At 46.1% G+C, this 17,725-nt stretch overlaps 1 protein-coding gene across 4 annotated transcripts in view; it reads right to left on the bottom strand.

Moving 5' to 3' along the window:
- The window catches only part of GLI2 (GLI family zinc finger 2), a 195,559-nt gene that overhangs the window by 53,979 nt on the left and 123,855 nt on the right, over positions 1–17,725 (bottom strand). For all 4 annotated transcript variants that reach the window (XM_074595091.1, XM_074595090.1, XM_074595092.1 and 1 more), the window contains one exon: positions 13,600–13,705. In XM_074595091.1, the coding sequence (XP_074451192.1) occupies positions 13,600–13,705 (106 nt within the window). The remainder of the gene's footprint in view (positions 1–13,599; positions 13,706–17,725) is intronic.

Below are 17,725 nucleotides of genomic sequence, written 5' to 3'. Positions count from 1 at the left end.
CAAATATTAACAATTCCCTTTATGCGCGTCACATTACAGTGCAAGTTTTAAAGCTGTTCATAATGAAACGGCAAAATAATTATTCTTGCCCAGCACTGCAGTACACATTTGGTGCTCATGAATGGTGTAAGGATTGATACAACCATTCGCCATGCCTGCTATTAAAAGAGCTTCTAGCCAATAAAAAAAGGTGCAACAGGGCACAGGCCATTTTCTAACGTCAGTCATAGCGTATCTGAGGGACAGAGCAAGTACAAGAAGAGTTTTAAGGACCTATGGGTAGGAGATAAAGTTTTAATTACACAAGTCCCGCTTGAAAGCTCTCATTCTGCCGTTCAACAGAGCAGGACAAAAGTTCAACGAGCCAAAAATGAACAACAAATGCAGCTCATGCTATTGAACCCATGGATTTTCACTGGCATATTTGTCAAGCTCCTGTGCCACTCCTGACAATGCCAGATTCCCTGGCTGCACCATCTCTATCTTCTATCTTCTACCTTCAGCCTTCAAGAACAGCTTCTAAAAGTCTCCACTTTCATTTTAATCAAACATTTGCTCCTGGACTCCAGAGGCTCTTTCATTTGAAACTCAAATGCAATCAGGGGGAATGCAGACCACGATGCACTGTAGGCAAGGAGATTAGCTTTCACCCACTGAGGATGATAACGGGAGGAGGAGATTAGATTGAGACCTTGCACTGGTAAGCGAGGGAGACTGCACACGCACAAACACACGTACACACAAATCCTTACTGCACTGGAAGGTCATAGATCGCAGCAATTTTGCTGCTGAACATGTGAACCACAAAACTGCCCTGCCTGGGAGAAAAGCCACCAACGAACACAGAGTTGGTAGGGCTGGGGTTGGGTTTATGAATGGCGAAGCAATGAAATCAATCACAGCAAGCAGAGTCTGGGTGAAGGCCGGTTTGGCAAGACAGTCAAAAAACAAATGAAGGGATAGGAAACCACGGCATCTAGTGCAAAATTTTGGGAGGAAGCGTGATCTGCTCTTCAGCACAAGGCACCTTGAGGAATTTTCTGTCCCTCAGTTCATGCCATTTCCTCCCCAAGGCCCCCTGGGAAAGGTTACTCACCCAATGTGCTGCACCAGTGTGACATACCCGAAGCAATGCGATATCTGTGTGCAGACCAAGCCCAAGTCTCTGCTCACCGTCTGTCCTTATCAGAAACTGTCACATAATTCACCAGAAATGCAAACCCTGCTCCACAGAGATCAAGCGTGGAGAAGCCAGGCTGATAGGATCCGGAGGACCATCAGCACTTCAGGACCTGAAGGGAAAGAAGCTACAGCTCACAGCACTCCTACCTTCTTCACATTTGGCAGAAACCAGCTCTTAAAAAAACAAACAAACAGCTCTTTGAAGAGTTTCTTATTCTTGCGGTAACGCTCATCTCAGCACTGACAGGATTCAAACCAGACGTGGTCGAGGCAAGTCTGGAGTCATACCAGGTTTAGACCTCACATGCCAAGAGAGGTCAAGACCTAGCCAAGCCTTGAATAGATGACTTGCAATGAAAATCCCAGGACATGGAGGAAGTGGTGTTGGTGGGAGAGTGCCTTTCCCTCTGACTCATTAGGCAATGCCACGTGACAATGCTTTGGTGAGGAATACGGAGCAACCATCATTCCCATCCGCTAATGCCCAAAAGTCCAGCACATTTGTCCTCAGTTGAGGTCCTGTGGGACTCTTAAAAAGACACGGCTTGTAAAATTTCTAACCTGGCTTAATTCCATTTTAGTCTCTTACATTCTGGTCATCTCATCGTTGCATGCCCCAAGGGAGAGTTTGAACTTTCCTGACCTAACCTGAAAATTGGTTTGGTTATGTGTGCAAGTACGATTTCTTTTTCGAAGATGGCTAGATATTTATTTGGAGTTTGGAAGTCTTTTATTCTTTTCAAGCGAATAAAGTGGTTTGGGGTCTGCTGACAATGATTTCACTATGTACATTTCTCTTCAGAGACTTCTACTGGAAATAATATACAAACAGGTAATAACTAAGAGTTCAAATGTACTAGATAAAACTTTGCAGATACTTCGCTTTTCATCAGTTCTTGGCATTACTTCTTACAGAGAAACAGTTGGGCTGGAGGACTAGGAAAAAAGGGAAAAAGCTAGAAATAACTTTTATATGATATCTCCCCTGGGAACCGACTGCAAAATCCTTCCCACTGGTCCACAGATAATAGAGTTATGCACCCTGACCTAGTCCCTACCAATACACTAACTCTCATACCCTGACCCCCACAAGATGCCATCACAAAATGCGTGACTCATGATCAGGGTAAAACGGCAGCAAAAATCTCATTTTGGTTCCTTCCAAGGAATGGAAAACATCATCGGCTCCTTGAGCATCTTTTCAAACAAGCAGGACCACCACACTGTCTGACCTGAGTAGTGATCAGTTACTCGAAGCAGCACCTCAAACACTGTTAATTCCTTGAAAATTTGCTCTTGCTAGGAAGAAAACACCAGGACATTTTGTCCACATGGTACCATTGTGACTAGGCTCCTCCAAGTTGATCTGTTTGACATCTGCCCCAGGATCTCTGTGAGGGTGCTGGACTCACAGCAACGTTATGTGGAAGTAACCACAGAGCCGTAGTCCCTCTTCATGAGGCTTTGACTTCTTCTTTCCCAAAATTATCTAAAGAAACGTTACTGAAGTGAAGCCCTTCATGAAAATACCAACAAATACTCCATTACTGTAACAGGTCTGAAGTCAACTGCCAAGTCCATATTGTCACATGAAAAATCTCTAATATGAACTATTTTTACAGCAGGAATACACAAATGGGATTTAGTAAACATTTCTGGTTTATGGCATCTTCAGAAGAACACCTCTCTCCAGGACAGTATGTGAACATGCACTTAAGTTCTTCTGAAGTCAACAGACCTAAGGAGATATTTCTAATTAAGCGCATACTTAGCATTTTACTGAATAGGGAGAGACTTAAAAACAGTTCTGTAGTCTAGATCACTTTCTGTATGCCCCTCTGCCTCATCAGCTCGTCATTTCTTTTCAAATCTCTTCTACAAACATCTCTTCTCCTTCTTTGCTAATCCCCATTAGATTGATCTTCCTTTCATTTACTGATTTGATGACTGAATGCGTTAATTCCTTCACCACCCTGTCTTTCTACGCCCTGCTTTTTGTCATCTACAATGCATTTTTCTCTTGTAAAATATCGTACTGCACTTGAGTTGGGATGAAAGACAGCCTATGAAATCAAATGTTTTATCTCAGAGTGAAGACAAATAGTCTCAAACAAGAATACACATGTAAGAACATCTCCCTAATGCAGCTGTAAGCTTGAAACTTTCCTATTTTTAGTATATTAACCACACTCTGGTAAGCTTTCCTCTACCAGTAGTAATTTGGGATGTGTGGTTACTCTGTGGGATCTTAAGAAGCTTTCAGATGAAGCATTCAATCAGCAGGTAACATGTCCTGCAGCTGGTTTGCAAATCAAAAGCCATGTAAGTAGCTCCAGAACCAAGCTAGGAAAGACTCTCATGAAGGTGCAAGAAGAGAAATAAGTCAAATTCTTCTCCGGGATGCTTTACGGGATCAAACGGAAAAATATTTCAAAGGCCCTTACAGGCTTTAGGAACACACATTTATTTCTCAGAGAGACTTAAACTCAAAAATCTCAATGTGAGTGCATTTCATACAGCCCTAACATATTTTTTCAGGCATGCCTGACTGCACTCAGGTGCTGTTATAAGTGACTTGGGCACGTGTCAGGGGGGTAGGGAGAGGTGTAAGAGAGAGAGAAAATGAGTTGCGGCAGGAAGAAATACCTCTGCTGTGAGGAGGCTCCACCTGTACGAAAGAAACACTGATGCCCTGCTGCACTCATGGAAAGGGCAGGAGGTGGTGGTGGAGCCTAACTCTCACATTTCATCTAACAGCAGGCGCTCAGCAGTGGGGAGACCATGGTGCAGGTCCTTCTGCTGCTCAGAGGGTGGAAAGGGATAGCTGCTACCTCCCAGGTTCCTGCCATGCTGTAAAGGTGTTGTCCCGTCCCCCCAAGTATCAGCTTAAAAAATCATCAAAAGGCTCACAATCTCCTGGTTTCACTATCAGCTACCACGATCAGTTACATCAAAACCCAACCCCATACATGCCAATAAAGTGAGCGCAGGGAATGCAGTAAACTTGTTCTTGAAGTGGAATCTGGCCAACTGATATCAACTAAACCCTGAATACGGTTTTTCCATAGCACATCCTCCCACAAGATTTGCCATGTGCATTCTCCTACAACAGAGAGGAGACAGGACAGAAAACATCCCCGTCGGTCCTACAGGAGCTGTATGACCTGGACATGTACGCTGGACTCCAAGCATGCACAAGCCACCTCATGAACGTGTTTGTGTTTCTTAACTCCACTCCAGCCATTTTCTTAATTTTTAGGTACTAGGTCCTTTACTAGGTCTGCCTTTGGGGTCCCAAGTTTCAGTGAAGCTTGGGGAAGTTAGATGTTAACTGGCATCCAGCATGTTTGAAAAACCCCCTGTGCCTTTGCGTTCCCGGCGCTTGACACACCGATCCTATGGTTCAACGTTATTTTGAAACCCACAACACCCACTTTCAAAATAATGTTGTTATCCAGACCCCCAGTACAGTGGGATTTATGATCTGAAATCTTACAGGCACTTTTAAAAATTTGACCCTTGAGAAATGCTCTAAACTTTAGCTCTGTGAGTTGTCTATTTAATATCAACGATGAAACATAAAAGAACAGGCATGAAAAGCCTCCAAGGCAGAAAATTGTGTAAAATCACAAATTCTCAAAACGGTCTGGCGCACAGAAGAAAAACATACATACGTGGTTTAGCGACAAAGCCAGGGATCTAGAAAGCCCACTTAAACACACGCATTCCTGCCGGAGCGCTCTGGAGATCTGAGATTTGCCAGAGTAACAGCACCCAGTTCTGCCCTTTGGTTTATACAGATGTGCGTGCACGGCGTCAGCTGCAGGCAGGGTATCCAGATCCACAGTTCTGCCAAATAGGGTCCTTTTTTTATTAGTATTATTTTTTTTTCCTTTCGCCCCAGCCATCTGGGTGGTCCGAGAATCAGACCCGAAATACCTAGGATCCCTCGAACCACATGTTCTAATCCCAGCAGAGTTGACTCAGTCCTTCATCCTTCCAGGGTAAATTGACTTCTCTGCTCTTTATTGCGTGGGGGGAACTTTTGGATGAGATTTTAAAATTTCCGCTCTGTATGGACATTAAAAATCCTACATTTTTCTTCCAGTATCACAAGCCAGCACTCCTGCCATTAGTTTTTATCTCTCAGCACCTTGTGTTATTTGCTTCCCATGGCCACTGGTAGCTGGGAACCCAGATTAACCAGCACCTGAAAAGTGATGTGCCGCAGGCTTCATTTCACAAGCCAATGGGATGGATGGGTTTTGTCCATTTATCTCCATACACACTGGAAGGATTTCAGAGAAACACAGTGAAAATGAGGAGGCTGAGCAGATTGATATTTGAGTATATGCTGCAGGCTGCAGCCTGGCCAGTTCATTAGCGCGGGGAGGAAGGATATGACAACATGCAGCAAGTATCTGGAGGGACGTGTTACACAAGGAGGTGTGCTAGGAGCAGAAGGATGAAGTTCAGGGAGAGAAAAAAGGAGGGTAGACTAGGAAGGTGAACTGCATGGACAGTTTTTTATACTGAGGAAGGAATACAGGATAGAGTAAAAGTTCAACCAGGAGACACAGGACCAGAAAGGGGGAACCCGCACACCCCCGTGCTGTAGAGGAGAAAGGGCTACACAGGAGCAAAACACCACAACAGGTCTCATCGTCTCTCATCCTCATGATTGTAAGAAGCTGGTGAGAGGTGAAACACCATCTAGAGAGGGGATTTTTTTAGGATTAAGAAAAAGGAGAGGCCAGGAGGGGCAGTGCTCCACATTTAGCCAAGAGAATACTTGAGAGACAAATTCGTAAGACTGGAGTTTAAAAGGGCAGGAGACTGGCACTGAACATTTATCCACTTTCACAGGATGCTGAAAGCAATGGAAAATGGGCAATACCATTGAGATATCTTCTGAAAGACCAGCACTCTCTGTTTAGAAACTCTTTAGAAAGCAGCAGGAGAATAGAGTTCAAATAAATTTTTCCTAAAGCACAAGCTTAAGAGCGGATAAGGTGGAAGCATGAAGTCACTTTTAATCTACTATAAAGTGAGGTAAGCAAAGGGATTATCACTTAAGACTTGCTGACATGAAGCTCTGAGAATGACATTTAAAAGCAATGGTGGATTACAGAGTGACATCATATTAAACGAACACATGCCAGAGGTTTACATAAAAGGCCTCAGAGATCAGGCTCTTGTTCTCAATACTAAAACCTCCTGGCCGTTTTTACACTTCTGGCGGTGATTAGGCTAAATTAGAGCTGCAGTTTTTCATTCAGTAAGTTGTGGTGTCACAGCACCAGCGACTCGGTGGCCCAGATCTTCACTAAGTGCTAATGGGCACGAGTCCATCTGAGCTCACCGAGGCCCCTCACTCCGGTGCGATGCCGCCAGTGTTCAGCAACTGAAGATCCAACCCAAATGTTTCTAAATCCAACCTGTGTCTTACTGCATAGTTTAGTGACTCTGAAGTTATGCACCTTCAGGTCCCTCTGGACTTCAGGTTTGAGTTTTTCAAAGTATTCTGAAGGCCACTTAAGTAAAAACACATGATGAAACTATCCTCAATTTAAGGAACAGCATAGATCTACAAATCTCTCCCATAACGGAAAATGCTTGAAAATTGTTAACAAGATGCAAAAGAGAAAGCTGGGGGGGGGTTGTGTTTGCCTGGTTGGGGGTTTTTCCATAGAATAGTTTATCAGATTGGAAAAACCTACAGAAACATTCTAGCCCTGATGAGTGTTTTGGATTATGTCTGCCCCATTTTCAGAAGACCTGATCAGCCTGTCCTCCCACTGAGGTCAGAAGATAAGCGTGTACCTTCTCAGTTTCTGCACAGGTAGCTAGCGCTGCGTACTTTCCTGATGCCTTAAAAACATGCCACAAGCCCCTGCTGGGGAGATGAACGAGACACAGACCACCTCACTTGGCTCCCAAAACATCAAGAGGGTGAGTATTACTGTAATGGCATTTTAGAGATGGGAAAACTAAGGCACAGATGGAATTAAAGTAATTTTTCCAGCTCTCAAAACAGGACAGCAGCAGCCCAGTATTTAATCTGTGGTCTCCTGGAGGAGGATCAAGTGACCATCAAGTATTAATCCTGGTAATTTTACAGTGAGATCGGTATTGATAGTCCCCCAAATCACCTCCTGTAGGTTACCAAAGAGCCACCTAAAAGCACCACGCTCCTGCTAATTACAGACCAGGGAGAGGTTTGAACCAGCCTTGTGGAAGGGACCAGCCTCTGCAAACCGTCGCTTACTCACACATTCTTATTTTCCTAAATAAATAAAAGAAGCATGTGGGAAAGAAGGGGACAGAATAAATTGGATGTGGGAGCCCCCAAACCTGTTTCCCAAATGAGCAATGTGTCTATTTGGTGAAAGTCGTAAAACTTTGCAAAACACATAAGAAGGCCTCTCTGAGCAGCTGTTTGCTTTGACTCCGGAGGGAGCTCGCTCTATCTCCAAAGAAGCACAGTACCATCAATCACGACCTGCCAAAGATTTTCTACTCCAGTAGCAAAGTAAATATGAAAACACACAGGTCTTATTGGCGGGTGCATTCTGTGGCTCAACCGAGTGGCGTCCTTGCTGCAGGAACAACCATTTACCTGGGGTCCCATCCTAAACCGCCTGATGGGATCAAAGCTGCAGCCTCCTGGGAGCCGTGTCCTGCAGAGGTTAACCAAAGGCACTTTACGCACCCCCAATAATGCACAAAGGCAGCTCCACGAGCTTGCAATGCGACCGGCTGCTCTCTGCCATCAGCTGTGGTCGCGAATCCCCCCGGGCGGAGGGGACGGCCGAGAGCCCGCGGCAGAAAACGGGGAGCAACTGGCAGGAACGTCACGGGCACATGGAGGTGCTCGGAAAATTTCACTGCAAAACTGTGACAACCCTTCACTGAGTGTGTTGGAAATGAGATTTTTCAAAGGATTTCTGTCTGGTAAAATTGAGGTTTTGTGGTTTTTTTGTATGTCTGTTTTTTTAAAAAATAGGAACAGCAAAAGGCACATCTGCGACAATAGTAAATTCCACCTCTAAAGCAAGGGACACTGGAGTGTCTCAAAGCACAGTTATAAGATGATGATGATTGTTTTTTGTATGGCTAAACAACATATTTTCCCTTAACCCCACTTGGCCTCCCTTGGCTGAATCTCACAAAAACAACAAAGGAAAGAGAAAACTAGGCTGACACAGATATCCAACACGGAAAATGTTGGGTTCAACAGTAAATTTGGCAAATTTGTAAACACTTGAGACATAGCCTTTTTATGATGAAAAGTTTAATAGTCACCTTGCCCGCCTGCGATATACCCAGCCTAAACAGCTCGGAAACATTTGAGCTGGTCCTTCAAAGGTATTCTGTAATTTTTAACGTAGTAAAAAGAAAACAAACTTCAACAAGGAGGGGTAATAGGATCAGATAAAGAAGAAAAGTGTAGGCTGAATATCAGGGAAAATCTGTAATATATTAAGATCTCAGGGAAATGGAGGAAGATCCATGATTAAACCAGATAAAATCCCTACCAGAGGGAAATTAAGGGCAAGTCCACATTATCATGCAGAAGGAGTCTTCTCTATGTTAAGGTCTTCGGGACAATTCAGTCCTGATGAAAGCCATGGAATTCGCGACTATCAGCTCAGGGTGTTTTTTTTACTATCTTTGTGTGTGGACACAAGAGCAACAACAATATTTTGTTAATAAATAATGTCAGAACTGCATCCTGAAACACCACCAGGATGTCGGTGGAAAAACAAGGCTGCTTTTGTTTGTTACACTGCATAATGCCTGATGGGTTTTAACCACAGTTTAGGAGCTACTGTTAAAAAGCTTCTTGCTGAGTCAAGCCTAGGCATGCTGTTTACAAGGGTTAGCCCTGAAGGCTCTTTCATTGGCAGGGACTTTTAAGCTGAGCTAAGGAGTTTTTAGTTATTTTTGTTGTGCTTTTAAAAATAAAAAAAAAAATAAAAAAAGTTGAGAGTAGCTAAGCACACCTAAAAGTGGGGAGTGGAAGGGAGGGAGCTATCAGTAATCACCTGCCGTCTCTGCCAGCAGCTTTCCTCTGTAGTCAAGGGCTTGATCTCGCAAAGCTGATGCTAAGAGTCCCCTTGGTTTAAAGTGGAGGGAGTTATTGCAGAGACTGGGCCCCAGTGGAGTAAGCTTTTGTGAAGAAGATCACTAAAATGCGAAATATCCCCCCCTTTGGTAGAAAAGGACCTGCTCTATCTTATGAAGTGAATTTGGTTCAGCTTTGAACCTGCTGAAACTTCTGCTCCGGTAACGCTGATCTATGTTTTGCCTACAACCAACGGCGCAGAGTGAAATCCTGACAAATCGATAAAAGCTACATGCAGGAGGTACATGTAACACCCATCATTGCTCTTCCACTGAGCCTGGGCCATCCCGTGCTGCAGGAGAGGAGAGGATCCTAGAGAAAAACAGTATGTGGCTGTGTAATTTAATGCAGTATCGCAGTGGCATACAAAATGATTTCGACTCTACAAATTTATTTTTCTGTCATTTCTTAGTTTTTGAGTGTTGTATTTTGCAACCTTAATATTAAATAATGTTGCTTTGTGGAAGTGGTACCTCATAAAATTTATATGTACTAATACGATTTCCTTTATTCATTCTGCTCTAACTCCACAGTCCTGCAAGAGATTTCATCCCACACTCAGTTTTACTCCATTCTGCATTACAGCCTTTCTCGGTATCCACTGGACTCTGGTCCTCCCTCTTCCCCCATCCTCCATAAGGCTACAAGTTCAGAAGCATCAGAATCCAGGATGATGCCTTGAACCCACAATATTCCTGTTGGTTTGCACTGCAGAGAGCTGAACGAGATACTTTATTTTTCTACACTAGCCAAGCAAGCACCATATTTCTGCCTAATTGTTCTTAAAGCCAAAAAAAGATGTCAAAAAGGGAAAGAGTGGTGTGTCACCAAATAAGTAAAACCAGCCGAGGTTGTACAGAAAAGTGAGTTGTCCTGATGATTGGAGAAACACTATTTTACCAGTCCCCCCCCCAAATCTCTAGAAGTATGTTTCAAGGCAGTACCAACGTGACCTGCTTCTGGATGTCCAATAAATGCTCAGTGATTTGGAAGAAGGCTCAAGCCCTGAAAATTATTTGTCATGCTGTTTAACAAGGAAATGACTGAGAAATAAAGACTGACAACAGTGAGTAGAAATGCAGCAAATATTTCAGGCCCCCGGCTTGGCATTTGGATCTTTTATTGCTTGAGTTTTCCGTATTCCCAACCATATTCCCAAGGAAAGGGTCCCACTGGTGGTCCTGCTCAAGAGAGCACTGCAGATGAGTTCCTTCCAGTTACGATAAAATAATGTATGTTCTCATTAGGCCAAATGCAAACAGTGATGAAGGGGAACGCACTGCCATGTCACGTTGAGCAATCGGGAAACAAACCTTTGACATTATGTAGCAGGCAGATAATAAGACCCCATAGTTAGCAACAAATGAGACTACACTTAATTTGCTGTGCAATGTTCATGTAATTAGATAAATTTGGTACCGGCAAGACAGCAGACAGCTAGAATATGGGCTTGATGAATTGGGGGCTCTCTGTCAGGCACTGATCACATTAATCATAAAGCCAAAACTCAGTGACACAATTTTTCTTCCAAACATTTACCATAATTTTCTAGAGTGAAAATATGCATGTGGCTTTTTTTTTTTTTTTTTGAAGTTGTTTACTTTAAACAGAAGGATGGATTTCTGCACCACCAGGACGGAGCTCAAATTTCTAGAGGCTTGACTGTGCCCGCAGAGTCCACCCAGCCTATTGAACAAGAGACACGCGACCTCTCTGCATGCTCTAGCCCAGCTCCACCACCACATTCTGGATGATTTCACACTGGACATCCCCCAGCAAGGAGGGTGAGCACTATATTATGATCTCCAGAGGACAGACTGGAGGAGAGAAGAGGAAGACAAAAGAAAAGAGAACAAAATCTAGAGGTGGAAAGAGCAGGAAATGAGGTTAAAAAGTTTGCTGATAAAAATGAGAGAAAAAATGGTTGAAAGACTAACTCCACAGCCGGTGAGAATTTCCCCAGTGTGGTTGTGCTGTAGTCCAGGGCACTTGGAAAAGAGCTGAACAGAAGTGGCATTCTCTTGACCCTAAAAAAACCCCACAGACAAGAAGCAGTTGGCTGCTCAGCTTTGGTGCTTCACCAGCCACAGAGGCAACCTTCAGCGCTATGCCCGGGTAGTAAGCCTGATCTTATCAAACATTTCAAAGAAAGCCATGTTTCCGCTTCTAAGACCAACAACCAAGTTTTCTCTCCAGTACCTCACAAGATGTTTTTGTGAGCGGTGCTGCTGGGAAGGTGAAGGATCCCGAAGAGGAAAGGCAATAGGTATTTACCAACAACTCTACCCAAATACTAGCAGGACACCCGAGGTTCCCTGACAGACAAATGTGGTCACTGGTAAAACAGCGGATTATTAACATTGGCGCAGTGGAACTGAAATCTGATCTGCCAGCACTATACACTTGGCCAGACTTGATCAGTTGGACAACCCCAATATGATAAAATACTGGCTCCTGTCACTGCATGTTTTAATTCACAGGTACATGGCACCAGCTGGAGGGCTCTCGGTTGCATTCTGGAGAAGACCTTGCTCCATGACCCCACTGAAGAAGCTGTTGCAGAGGCGGCGCACCATATCCTGCCCCCAAGGAGCAAAGGGGAGCACCAAGTGGGGCACACAGATAACCTGGTGCCAAACACCCGAGCATCTGCCGGATGCATCCTCTCTTCTAACCACTGTTTTGAATATTGCCCCTTTCAGAAGTCAGTACGTACTTTATTGGCCAGAGCTCTGACTTATTAACTGTCTTCCAGTATGTTTGTTAATTAATCTGTCCTTTTTCTACAATTTTTGCATGTACTTGCATGCAAGACCAGAACTATTTCATTCAGCCCCCTCGCCTCCCCCCAGTTTCCCATGTTAACAACCTGCTCTGTCTTTTCCCCCTTGCGCACAGTGTGGAAGGAGCTGCTCGGCCCCTTTAAACATCCAGTCAAACTGACTGCCAGCCAAAAAGACAACGACTTGTCTTCTGGTAGGATCCAGGGGAATGCCCTATCATTTTTTCCCGCAGCATTTTGGAAGCGGAATAAAGCCCTGGTAGCTGTGGGACTCCACAGATCTCCTGGCTGCCGCCGTCTGCACTACTTGCCTCCCGGGGGCTGTTCCCCCCCTCCCCACACCTATCCAGAAAAAGCACAGCTTTACAAACAGCCTCCGCGAAGCCGGGTAAGTGCTGACCCCAGACAGACGGTGAGGCCGCAGTGGGGCTCCGGAGTCAACAGAAGGATCAAATGAGAGTTTTTTAAGGGATGACCCCTGGTTGTTCTTTTCTTGCTCTTCCCAAAAAATGTTTACAGCCCTTATGGGTTCCCCTACACCGAGTGCCCTGGCTGAGCCCTGTGTTACAGCCACAAGCTGAGTGATTTCAGGGCGGCCACGGGACCACCAACCCCATCAGGCTATTCCTCAACTTCTACGGAAATGGTGTGTTTCAGGGAAGATGAGAAACCCTCCTGGCCACACAGTCACTACAGCCTCCGCTCGCATCTCTGCCAGCTCCTTTTTCCCTGTCCTGGTCAAAGCTTACAGGAGGTGAAGCCAGATGCCTTTATAAACATGTCCTCCAACGCATCAAGGACAATAGAGCTGTCATGTCCTGGACGAGGAGATTAACCACGATCCCCTCTCTCAAGGTAGAGCCCCCGACTGACGCCTGTGCTTGCTGGCCAACAGCTGCCCTGGGGAGGGAGGACTCTCACGAGGACGTCACCACCAAAACCCAGGATCCTGCCCCTCCAGAGTGGACACGGACACCAGTGTGAGGACCTACCTCTTTACCGCATTTTAGAAAACACCATCCAGCCTGTCCAGCCCATCGTCCGGTGAAATCAAAGTGAATTACAGAATTCCCGGAAGCCTTTCCCCGCCGTCCCCCCCAACCAGTGGGCAGGGGGAAATGGTACGTGAGGTCTCCAAAGGGAGGGAGCGGTGCTGGGTCTTCACCAAGACAGTGCCAGAAATGACCCAGGCACAGCGTGATGTGAAGAAACACCACAGGCGCAAAAACACAAGTCAAGCATGTCCCTGGGACCTCAGCCGGATAATGACACAGAAGCCCTGCACTCCCATCCCGCTGTGACGCGTGACCTATAGGTTTAATGAAGCTATAGAGCACTCACGCCAGGCAGGTCAGTATTGCCACTGGACGGGGACAGCGGAGCAGGGGGTGACCAGGGCCAGCCTGCCAGGAGGGCAGCGAGTCCCCGGGACCTCAGCAGCGGGATTCGGCATACCGCGGGCAGCCAACGTTTTAGCAAGGCATGGGAGCGGAGGTGCAAGACTTACCCGTGGATAGCGTGGATAGAGTGAGGTTCGTAATGGTATCGTCCTTCCTGGTGGCGCATGTCAATTGGCAAAGGAGCGTGGAAGGCCGGAAAAATGTGCTGCGGCACTGTTGAGGGGAATAGAAGAAGAAAAAAAAAAAGGGACTTCAAAAACTTTTCCTTTCCTTTTAAAACAATTTCAAAGGCACTAAATCTCCATGAATTTCAGAGCAAGAGCAGTGCAAGACAAGGGGTCTTCATGATATCAGCGCTATCATACACCAGAGAAGTGGAATGAATAAATAATCAAAGTCATGCGGAGAAATCCTACATCTTCGACATAAAAGATCTCCAACAGGGTTTTTGACAAAGACAAGCAGCTAAGCGCTCTTTGAACTTGAGGAGATTATAGGAAGCACCAAGGAAAACTAGACTTGCAACGCAAATCAGACTCAACAGAGCCTGGCGGGATCCAGACCTGCGTCGTCCCTCATGCCTGGAGTGGCAGCAAACACCTTTCCTGAAGGTCTGTACACACAGGATGAAAATATTTACCTAAAAATGTAACAGCGAGAGCAGCACTAATGCAGACCGTCTAGGCAGTCAGAAAGGGCTCAAAAAGTGCCTACTGCCAGGTTCTGAGAGAGGAGCCCAAATTGCTCTCGCTTGTAATCACTTGAGGCCCTATTTTTTATTCATTTGAGAAGCTTGTTTCATCTTTGATGGAAAGATAAAGTGGTCTCAAAAGGCAGAGAACACCTACATTGACTTATTAAATCTACAGGTTTTAATATTTATTATTGACCCCAAAAGTTAACGGCGAGAATATTTGAGTGAGTCGAGCTGATGGAAAATTCATCAGGTTATTTCTCCACACCACCCCCGACAACGCTGCCTGGCCGCCTGGGCCTTTCCTGCTAAAATCACAGAAGCTAAAGAAATACAATTAGCAGAGCCTCGATAAGGATACCGTACAATCGCCCTCTGATAGGGCTCATCGCATCTGTAAAGATGCCGCTTTCTAGATTTGTACCAGCAATCGGCTTAAAGATAAAAGGCTGGTCTTGCTCTGCTTTTACAAACAGTCAGAAGATCTTCGTTACAGATTACTTAATATTGTCACAGGTCTTCCCGTTCCCTCTCTGGCTTCTTGGCCTTTCTGGCTAACTGGAGACTAAAAGCAAAACAAAACCAACCTCCTAAGTGAGCACTTCAAAACCCACTCTGCACTCAGTCTTTCACTGCGACTTGCCTCCGCGACAGGTAGCATCTCTCTGTAGAGTGGGGAAGCACCATCCAAAACCAAAGTGTCAAAGCTTGGGCCAAGTCTCTCGCTGATGCTAAGCAAGCTCCGGTAAACGCCAAACTCTTTTTCTACGAAAGACTTAAAATTCAGCCTTTCGCATCTGTGACTCCAGCTGCAACAGAGCTACGCCGACTCCGTCTGGCGAGGCTGTGCTCCTTTCGGGTCCGTCGCGCAAAGGCTGCGTGAAATCCCCGTATACGTCTTTCCCGGCATATCTGCAAGAGGATCTGAGGCTCCTACTCCCATTGCAACTTACAATCCCTGAGCACAGCGCGGCACAGGCGCGTCAGCCGGGCTGCCGGGAGAGGTGAGAGACTACACAAAAACAACCCTCCTGCCAACTCCGCTGAAAGGCGTTAAGCTAAGGTAGTCGGGGCGGAAAGTATTTAAGGCTCCGCAGCAGACTTGCTCTCCGTGCTCCAGCGAAGGGCTGGCACCGCACACAACCTGATACACTGGGAGCATTTTTGCAGCTCGCCTAATGTCAGGACACAGTAGGGTAACTGTTAACCGCCTTCCCCCGCTTCTGCTCCCCTCCCCTCCTCTCCCAAAAGCAGCTCAGGCAGAGAATAAACTTGCATCCTTTAGGATTTACTTTGGCAGAAGGAAGATTCACCCTTTAACTGTCCTGGGTAGGGATGATCTGTTACATAAGGACACTTGTAAGGAGTCTTCATTTTAAGAGGGAGCCAGTGTTTTTCCAGGTCAGAAACGCCGCAGAGTTCAGCCGTCACACCCCCGTCCCTGCTCACGCGGCGCATTACAGCCTTTGGTCTCCAAAAACCGCTGTCAAGCACCTTGAGCTGCTGCCCTCTCCCAGGGGATGCTGCTACAGCCACAACCCACGGCTGCCGCGGGGTCCAGAGGGAGCTGGGCAAGCAGTTTTTAACATCATCACGCACCAAGCACCGTCACAAAATCAACTGTCGCTGCACAGACATCTGATGCCGGACAGCACAAACATCTTTCCCACCCTCGGCCGGGCTTCCTGCAGTGCTCACCCCCTGTTTACGCCATACAAATAAACCCAGCTCTTCCACGACCCTGGGGCCAACCTACACAGCCCAGCTGGCATCCCTATAGGTGAAATTTTGCAACCCCCCCAAACAGGGCGGCCACTCTGCCTGTAACGGGCAGGTCCAGGGATGGTTGAACGCCCAAACTGGAGGAAAGCACGAGTTGACGTGGGCTGGAACAGTGCTGGGCATCGTAGCAATGTTTTAATAATAGAGAGAGTCATATCTTAGTCCTTGGGCCCATTCCCTGGACCAGCTTAATTCACTAATAATGACAAAACCAGTAAGAACAACAAGTCAATCTGAATCTCTAAAACCTCAGGCCAGTTATGTTTTATTTTGTAACTGGGCATTTCTAAATGATTGATTGCTGAAGTAATATTGGAAATTTTGTGCTAAAAGAGTCTTTCCCTGTCACTCAGGAGAGATGGGGAAAAGAAAACGCGGAGTGTTTGGTGCCTGGCCTCCTTTTCTAGCTATCTGTTGGTAAAAAAATGACATCTAAAGAGAATTTCTCGCTCCTCACACCTCTGATTATTAATGGGAGAAAAATTTCCACAAACTTCCTCCCTCCCACTGGCACCGTTGGTTTGTTTTTAGCGTTTCAACCTATTTGGATAGCGGGAGGGTTAGCAATTCCTCTGCCTTGGGTGCCTGTTTCACTCTGCCATTCTTATTTCCAACCCCGCCACATGCTCTGTGCTTTCCTGCCACCATGGGCGAGGGGAAGGGTTGGTTTTGGTGATGTCCCTTTGCAATGTCCCACTCCAGGGCTTTGCCTCTGCTTCCTTGCCTGGGAGAACCAGCCAAGCCTACGGGCTCCGGTAGCTGGTGCTGTTCCTTTTTATTCTCTTCCAGGTGCTTGGTCAGAAATAATGAATGGTTTTATAGGCAATCAACTACCAATTCATAAACGTCAGCCCGGCTCTGCTTCTTGTTCCCACCCCTCCCAAAGAGGACGGCGAGCTGGCAGCAGGACAGCAACACACGCCGTTAACAAAGATGGATGTTTTACACATACGAGTTAAAAAGACAATTATATTCAATTACTTCAAGTAAGTCACGGTGATGTATTCCTGAATAGCCACGGGAAGGGCAATATGATGATTAGGGCAATGAATTTGCCAACTTTAATCTAATCAAGGCAATCTTTTGTTTAACATTATCTGCTTTGCGGTGGCAGAGGATTTACCAAACCCAAGTAATCTTTGCAGATTTAACCCCAAACCTGCCCAATTAGCGCTAACGATGATTGTTTTACACAGAGGGAGGAAGATTTTAGCAGGAGGCCTGGGGAAAGCTTTCCGCCAGGAAAAAGTTGAGCCACGCCAGGCCGTGTGGTACGATATGCCGGGACACAAAGGCCCGCCCATGGCACCTCCAAAAGTCCCAAGCACTGGGACAACAGGCAAACATTTTCCCTGGCTCCCGCGTAAGGAAGAGAAAACCAAAAAACAAACCAAAGCAGCACCCAAGGGGCAGGGACGATGGGAAAATGGTGTTTTCATATAGCAATAACATGGCTCTTCGTTAAGCCCGTGGCACACAGGACCTGGGGTGAAGCATGGCGGCAGAGCAGCAAGACACATTTGGGAGGGAGGCCCCACCTTCCACCCAGCCGCTGCTCGTGCAGGAATGCGTCTGCTCCGCCGCGCCGTTTGATAAGGGGAAAGACGCTGCTACCTGTCCCCACTTGTCGGAGCTGATTTTCTGGCCAAGGTTTATGAGCAAGACACGGACCTCCCACTGCTATATTCTCATCCTCGTCTATTCAAAGGCCAGCCAACCCTCTGGCTTCAAAGAGAAAAGATATGAAGCAGAAACGC

The sequence above is a fragment of the Larus michahellis genome, chromosome 7 (genome assembly GCF_964199755.1).
Source record: "Larus michahellis chromosome 7, bLarMic1.1, whole genome shotgun sequence".
Lineage (NCBI taxonomy): Eukaryota > Metazoa > Chordata > Aves > Charadriiformes > Laridae > Larus > Larus michahellis.
The sequence above is the reverse complement of the archived record's forward strand: the minus strand, read 5'-3'. Positions and strand labels throughout refer to the sequence as shown.